An 8,306-nucleotide genomic window follows, 5' to 3' on the forward strand; every position below is an offset into this window, starting at 1 on the left:
ACGTCAAAAAGAAAACCGATTAAACAAAATTGTGAGACGGTCGAGAATTTACGCCAGTGTCCTGTTATATTTTAGATAGCAAGGAGCAGACGGCCGAGTTTATTAAACTCCACCTAGACAGCGGTGACGCTAATCAGAAGGCTAGACCGTTCAATTTCCCTAGCCGTTGTTGTTGTGCCAAAAAGTGATTGCCTGCCAAAAACCGATTTCCAATGTTTCCGTGTATTTTTTTTATGTGTAATATCTTTGTGTATGTTGGTAAATAGACTTCGATGAACAGCGTTTACAAAGGGGTTATTCATAGAATTAAAAAATTATCTGTTTTTCAAGTATCTTTACAGCTCTGTGTTATTGTACTTACATTATAACCAATCCGGTCCTTTATCCTTGTTTAAAATATTTTTACAGAACTATTGTCATATTTGCTGCCATTTCTGCTGTTCTCTTGGCCAACTTACTCTTACAAAAGACATTTTTAATGTTAATGAGATTTTTTTTAACTGCATAAATAAAGGTTATATAAAAGTCACTGCCAAAAACTGATTGCGGCTTCTACCTTGTTACACGAATATTGTTTGTGGCTCAATATGACTTTATGTCATCCATGAGGGATGCATTTAACATATGTTTCACATATTATAGCCCAACAAGTTACTTATAGCAGTTTAAATACGAGCAATCAGTTTTTGGCAAATACCGGAAATCACTTTTTGGCAGACAATCACTTTTTGGCACAACACCGTTTACTTCCAGCCTACCCGACCTTATGAGGACCCGGCCCACGTAGACCGCGAAGGCCGGGTCCTCAGGAGGATGCAGCCCATGAATTTGGACACGACCAGAGTGGCGGAGTTTGAAATATTACTCTTTCTGGGTCACAAAATCAACTTTTAAGTGCTCTAATGTTTTGTGTTCGTTTAGAGGCGTTAAGTCAGTGTCAGTGAATTTATATTTACTGTTAAGAGTAAATATCTCACCAGAAAATTTGTAGAATCATTATTAGAAAATAACAGTAAACATCCTTATATGTTTTGAAATGTGTTAATCTATTGGAATGACTGCATATCACATTTGCAATTTTGAAAAAAGGGGGAAGAATTATCTTAAACATCTTTAGTCAGAGATTTTATTACTTTACCTATTACTGTTTAACAAATCTGTGATATCTAGACTTATATATAGATTGTAGGGGGGGGGGGGGGGGAGATATTTCATGTTGTGATCTGTCACCAAATTGCTACAGAAACCAGGGCCTATCCCCTTTTTAATCTAATAAAGAGTTTCCTTGTGTTAAATAGGAACCTGACCTTTAAAATTTTCGCATTAATTTAAACATGTCTTTAACAATCTGCGTGTGTTTGTGTAAATTTTTTTATTTTGGAGACTGCTATTAATGATAATGTTGCTTTCCTTTCAGGTAATGGAAGATCCCTCAACTTAAATTCACCTGATCAGCATGTAGACTGTGCATTATAAAGTAAGTTGTGATAACATGTTATATTAAATTAAACTAATGGTTTTGAAATTGAAGCGGCAGAAAATTACCAAGTTGACCCCACTTAATCTAACTTATTTGTTTTTGTAAAAATAATAAGTAGAAAATAATTGCTTATTATTTGTAGGATTTTTTTCTTCTTCTCTATAATCTCAACATCAAATGTGTATAGATACCCATGCTCTTACATTTGTCATGAAAAACTATTTAGATTCTTAGATATATATTTTTCCATCACTTTAGGACCTGGCAAATGGGATGGCAGTGTAAGATATGCAAATCTTTTTCTACTACAAAGGGGAATCTACTACGTCATTACAGATTACAACACGCAACATTTGGTCGTGGACAGCACCAGCCATGTCTGTATGGCAGTTGTCCTTGCACATTTAAAACACAAGGAGCCCTTCGCACACATTTGTCCAGATACCATGCCGCTGAAGAGAGTCCAAGGCCTGGAGTGATCACTGCATTTAAGTGTTTGGCTTGCACTGCTTTTTGCTCTACTCAGAAGGACTATTTTCAGCATATAGGAAATCACTTGAAGAGACACGAAACTGTATTTTGCGTTTTTAATGGATGTGACTTTCGCACAAATATATACAATACATTTCTAAAGCACAAAGGCAGGAGACATACATGTTGTTCCTTAACTGATTTTAAGAAAGAAGTCTTGGAAAGTCATCCTAGTCAGAACACTGACCATTCTGATGTCCCTGAACTCAACAGTGATGAATGCTCTAGTGATGTTGATCCAGAAAGTGCATCTTGTACTGTTCTTCAAGGACTTGGCTTACTTCTACTCAAGTTAGAAAGCACTTATAATGTTTCAGTGAGGTGCATTAATGCTTTGGTTGAAGATCTCTTCTATATTTCTTCTTCAGCATCTGTGGAGGCGGTTAAAAATATAATTGATTCAGCACTGAAATCTAACAAATGCACAGTTGACCACACTATCATAAAGGACTTGGCTGAACAGTTGTGCAGCTCTCATCCCATTAGCAGAGCTCTTGGAGCAGGCAGGCCACTTGGTTCAGCTTTTAAGAGAAATAAGTATTTTAAGGAGCATTTCCAGTTTGTGGATCCTATTGAGTATATTCTTGATGCTCAACAAAAAAAGAGCTTTCAATATGTACCAGTTCTAAAGACTTTGCAAGAAGTACTGAAGAACAAAGATATTGCAGTGGAAGCCTTTTCGAGGTGCTCAAGTAGCACTGGGCATTTTGAGTCCATTTTTGATGGTACGTGTTTTAAGGACAATGACTTTTATGCTGTAGAAGAAACAAGACTCTCTATAATAATTTATGTTGATGAATTTGAGGTCTGTAACCCATTAGTAACCTCTCGAAAAAAACATAAAATAACTGCAGTTTATTGGGTTTTGGCCAATTTGCCATTGAGATTACAGTCTGCCTTAACATCAATACAACTAGCTTTACTTTGCAAATCTGTTGATGTGAAACAGTTTGAATACAAAGTAGTATTGGATCCACTTTTGAAAGATCTTGTCACTCTTGAACAGGAGGGGGTTTTTATTTCATGTTTAGGGAGAAATATTAAAGGCGCCCTACACTGTGTTGTAGCTGATAACCTTGGTGCTCATGCAATTAGTGGACTTGTTGAAAGTTTTAACGGGCCATATGTTTGTAGATTCTGCCTTGGACATTCTTCAGAGTACCAGACATATGAAGTACGGTCTGGGGTCTTCCCACTTCGAAAAAAGGATGACTATGTTTTACACGTACAAGCTGTCAAAGAAAATCCAAATTTAGTGCCTCATTTTGGCTTAAAGCGGTCATGTCCATTAACTGATCAACTTAATAATTTTCACTTTGTGTCTGGATACCCACCAGATGTCCTTCATGACCTTTTTGAGGGAATAGTGCCACGAGAGTTAGCATTGTGTTTTCAAGTTTTTTTGAAGAAGCACTACTTCAGTTTGACTGAACTGAATAATATAATCACATGTTTTCCATATAAGGGCTCAGACAAATTGAACAGTCCACAAGCAATCCCTTCAAATTTTGCTGGTCGCAAAACTATAGGAGGAAATGCTCATGAAAATTGGGCCCTAATATGTTTGTTGCCTCTCCTTGTTGGTTTACGTGTACCTGAAGATGATCTTGTTTGGCAACTTCTTCTGACTTTGAAGGACATTGTTGAGTTAGTGGTTGCCCCTGTTCACACAACACAAAGTATTGCCTACCTTGAATTTAAAATATCTGAACATCGTGTCAGATATTTGGAAGTTTTTCCTGATCAAAGGCTCACACCAAAACACCATTTTTTGGAGCACTACCCTGCTTTAATAGAAAAATATGGGCCATTGGTTGGAGTATGGACAATGCGCTTTGAGGCGAAACACAGATTCTTCAAGCAAGTTGTGAGACACACTAACAATTTCAAAAATGTGTTGCTGACCCTTTCTACAAGGCATCAAATGATGATGGCATACCACATGCAATCAAAAGAGGTGAAACCTGCCCTGCTTGTCACAAAAATATCCAGAATGCCTGTAGATGTGCTGCATCCAGACATACAGGCAGATTTAAGAGCAAGATCACCATCTCTGACTTGTGTGCAGCTTGCCACCACTGTCACCTACAGTGGAACAAGATACACTGCTGGGATGATCCTGTCTAATGGTTCAACATGTGGACTACCAGACTTTGCTGAGATAATACAGATAGTCGTTTTGGACAATTGTGTATATTTCATTGTGAAGTTACTTGCTGCATGGTATGTAGAGCATCTGAGATCTTTTCAACTGGAGGACACTGGCAAGATCAGTCTTTTGGAGCAGCAGAAACTTGGTGACATGTGGCCCTTGGCTTCTTACAATGTGGGAAGAAAATGCTTGGTAACCCTGAAACGTTACATCTGCTGTGAATAATATGTAAAAAAACCAAAAAACAAAACGACAACAACAAGAACTTGATAACATGTACATCTCCCAAGTATTTGTTATTTGCAACATTTGGTGTGTTGAAGTGTGCTTTTAGTTTTATAGTTTTATATCTCAACTATTGTATAAATGAAAAGTAATAACTAATTTTATTTAATTGAAGGGAAATTTAACTCTGCCCATTTACATTTTATTCTAGGTTGAACAAGATGGAGGCAAAGCTTCGTGTAATTATTGACGACCGAATCGAGAAGTTGGTTCTTCCATCAGGGATCCCACCAACATTGGAGGAGCTGCAGAGTGTTGTGAAGGATACTTTTGGGATTTCAAATGACTTCAGTCTTCAGTATTTTGACCCAGAATTTCAGGACTACTTCACTCTTCACAGAGCTGACCAGATAAAAGACAAAGACACTGTGAAGGTTGTTGGCATCACCCCGGTCATGCTAAGCTTGACTCCGGTTGATGACAGTTTTGGCAGCCCCTCTGGCCAACTGTCTGACTATGACTCCTCATATGCTGAGTCAGTTGTATCCAATGCAGACTCTGCTGCAACTACTTCTTCTCAGGACACCATTATTTTCAAAAGGCAGAAGACCACAGAACGTTGTGAGCCCTGGCCGAAACAGTTTCCCATTCCACAGTTTGCATATGAAACTGAGATGTACCTGGAAAGAGCCTCTGAGGAGTATAAAAAGAATGGAAATCTTCTGCCCACCTCCAAAGTAAAGACTGATATTCTTGAGAAGTTGGCTGAAACTATATTTACATTTACGGCCTATCCTTCAAGTGCACAGGTTAGTTATGTTGCTGAGGCACTTGTGACAAAATACCCTTGTCTCAAGGAACCTGGCTCTTTCTCAGGTTATTATGGTTGGCAACAAAGCATCAAATACAAGATGGCCAATTATCGTACAAAACTTAGAGGGTTTGGTGTTCCTGAGTTGACATGCAATGCCATGAAACACAAGAGTCCAGGTGACCAGAAGTCTGCAAATAAAGTGAAAAAGCCTCGGAAAGCAGAGGTAAATTACCTTCCACTATATCCAGCAGGTGAAGATGAGGACAGTCAAGAAGAAGAGAGAATTCAGTTGCTTACTGAAGTCAAGAAAAGAGACAACAACAAAGTGATAAAAGAAAAAATGGCTAAAACATTTGCACATAGACGACATGAAATTGTCAACCTGTCCCCCAGCATTGAAGACATCAAAGCCAGATGGCCAGCTTTGTTTGAGGCATCTCATGTGAGTTCCAAATTCATTTTGGGTAGGCTTTTTTTTTTTTTTTTTTTTAATGTAATCTTTCAAACTTCAAATAATTTGAGGCTTTATCGTGTTTTATTTGTCATTCAGCTGCAGGATGAGTTCTACAGGATCACCCTGGTACACCTTGAACCCAAATTCATGTCCATGCTGGATGAGTACACTCCCAAACTGTTGGCCCTTTTCCATTCCAAGGGGGGAGCCATGGGATTGAAGTTGCAGGCTATCATAGCCAAGGTATTTTCCACAGACATTTCAGCTTGGAATTTTATTTAAAGAATTTTTTTGTCAAATTTCAAGAGTCATTTGCATGGTGCATAGCTTCACTAACTTGTTTGCATGTTTTTGTCAGTGCAAGGGGACGTCAGGACATCACTGATATAATTAACAACACAATTATGGGTTTCATGTTTTAATTGTATTTTAAATACATGTCTCTTCTTAGTAAAAAAACAAAACAAAACCCCACAAGTACAGGTATTGCTGTCCCTTTCTGACAAACATAAACTAAATTAGATAAAAAACTAAATGACTTAATTAATGTAATTTACTAAAACTACACATTTAAAGATTGAAGCTTACAAGCATACAACTTGTTGAAGCATACAACTTGGAATTGTCTTTACCTATACAATGTTGACAATACCTTTGTGTTCACTGTCAGCACCCAGGCATGTGCATTAACATCAGCTAATTATCGCACATAATGTTCCATGTGATGATAATTTGATATTTAACAGTTTTTTTTTAATACTGTCAATTCTCACAGTTTTGTCTTAATAAATGGTCACTTATCTGATGGTAATTTTTGGAATTCTTGCTCATTTTCAGTCACCAAGCAATCCTAGCAATAACATAACCAGAAATCTGGTTATTCAGTGCTTGATGGTGTACCTTGGGGAGTCCATTGATCAACTGATCAAAGAGTACAGTGTAAGTGTTGAAGTAGAAACATTATTGTGTTTTTGTTATTTATATGTGTTTGTGTATGTGTTTGTCAAGTGTCAAATAATTTGAGGCATTATCATGTTTTATTTGTCATTCAGCTACAGGATGTGTCCAGGAAATATTTCACGTGTGCAACTACAGTCAGAAAACCCACGTGTTTGTTGTTTCAGGATGCTGATGAGGATGGTGTGTCACAAGATCTTTCTGAACAGAGGATGAAAATCTACAAAATCAAGGCTGTTGGATCTGAGGAGGATGACATTGGCATTGTGCTGGAGGGTGTGAGAGTTATGCCTGCTCTGGGTAATTTTCCAAGAGCATGCGCAATGCTGGTTGGATTGACATATGCAGTCGATCTTGCCTATCCCAAAGAACTAAAATACACCTTGGAAGTATTCCAGAAACTTTTCCTTGAACTGGATTGTGCTAAGCTCTCACCAAAAGTGAACAGCCTCAAGAACAAGTTGTTGGCTTAAACGAGGACTCTGAAAGAATGAAAGGGAAGTAAGCTCACTGAAAACCTTTGGTTTGTCTTTGTTAGATGCAGCTATTTTTTCAGTTTTCAAGTTTATTTCAACTTATTCATATCTTACCCAAATGACCTGCAATGTGTCAGGCTGTATTTGTGCTCTTCATTTTAATGTTTGTTTTTTATTACCTACAAGTTTCTTAGGAATATTCTGTTTGAAAGGCAACAAATTGGAGGAATCACTAGTGAAGCTTTTCTTTGTTTATAGTGTATGTTACTATAAAACATTAGTTTAAAACAACTTTAAAATTTAACAGAAGTGCAGTCCTGTAGCTGTAGAAATGTTACTTCCTCTTACATGTGTCTTAGATTTTCTCAGGTTAAACATCCAAATTGGGATAAAAGGTTGATTTACATTATTGATATTCCATGTACATGAGTGAAAAACCTTTGTTCTACAGTTATATTGAGTGATTCAATTTTTTTAAAAGGTTTTTGTTAGTCAATCATAAATAAGTAACAGAGATAAAGGAAACAGTAAATGATATTCAAATTTCAGGTTCATGTTGATATTACAGTCTAATCTAAAGATTCATTTCTTTTTTACAAAACTGGTTTACATTCATGCAGTTCCTTTATGTTGCTGTTGCTCTGTACACAAAGCTGTGTGAAAAACTGTTTATGACACTAAAACAAATTTACAGCAGTATGTATTTTGGAGATCAGGAGATTGTTGATAAGAATTCAGTGTATACAAGCAGAAAAATGTTATATTATAAATTACTGTGTTTTGTTTTCCACAATAAAACAAATGACTGTTTTGATGTTTTCTTTGTGAAATTGATTCATTTTACTCAGAAAATAAGTTAAATTCATTTGATTTTCTCTTATTATTCAGTCATTATTTTTAAGGTTTATTTGGAAAATTATTGAATCCAATTTGAGTTTTACTGAAAAAACAAAAAAAATTCATTTCTTTGTAATGGATATTTTAGGAAGTTTTTACTAAACCTTTGCTAGATAGTTAGTAAATTCAAAGTAATTTTTCTCAGAGACTTATTTCATATCAATTTTTTTTTTGTTAAAGTTGGGCAATTTCAACCTTCAGTTTGAGATTTTGTCCCTAAATCCAACCCATATTTACAGTTTAATTCTATTAATATCTACTTTTGTTTTCTATTTGAATTTAATTAACATTTTCTCTACATTTTACATAAATCTTTTGAA

The 8,306-nt window shown here is 36.3% G+C and overlaps 1 protein-coding gene across 3 annotated transcripts; it reads left to right on the plus strand.

Moving 5' to 3' along the window:
• The first annotated feature begins 1,261 nt into the window (after positions 1 to 1,261).
• LOC146525441 (uncharacterized) lies at positions 1,262 to 7,177 on the plus strand. Of its 3 annotated transcripts, XM_085164394.1 has the most exons (5): positions 1,281 to 1,477; positions 4,600 to 5,644; positions 5,753 to 5,899; positions 6,494 to 6,595; positions 6,781 to 7,177. In XM_085164394.1, the coding sequence occupies exons 2-5, from the start codon at positions 4,610 to 4,612 to the stop codon at positions 7,084 to 7,086; spliced, it is 1,590 nt and encodes a 529-aa protein (XP_085020520.1). In that variant the 5' UTR covers positions 1,281 to 1,477; positions 4,600 to 4,609; the 3' UTR covers positions 7,087 to 7,177. The 3 variants fall into 3 exon arrangements, with proteins under 3 accessions (XP_085020507.1, XP_085020520.1, XP_085020514.1); XM_085164381.1 differs by having other exon boundaries at positions 1,262 to 1,477; positions 4,600 to 5,899; XM_085164388.1 differs by lacking the exon at positions 1,281 to 1,477 and having other exon boundaries at positions 4,366 to 5,899.
• The last annotated feature ends 1,129 nt before the right edge of the window (positions 7,178 to 8,306 follow it).

This window comes from Neolamprologus multifasciatus, chromosome 1 (genome assembly GCF_963576455.1).
Source record: "Neolamprologus multifasciatus chromosome 1, fNeoMul1.2, whole genome shotgun sequence".
Classification (NCBI taxonomy): domain Eukaryota; kingdom Metazoa; phylum Chordata; class Actinopteri; order Cichliformes; family Cichlidae; genus Neolamprologus; species Neolamprologus multifasciatus.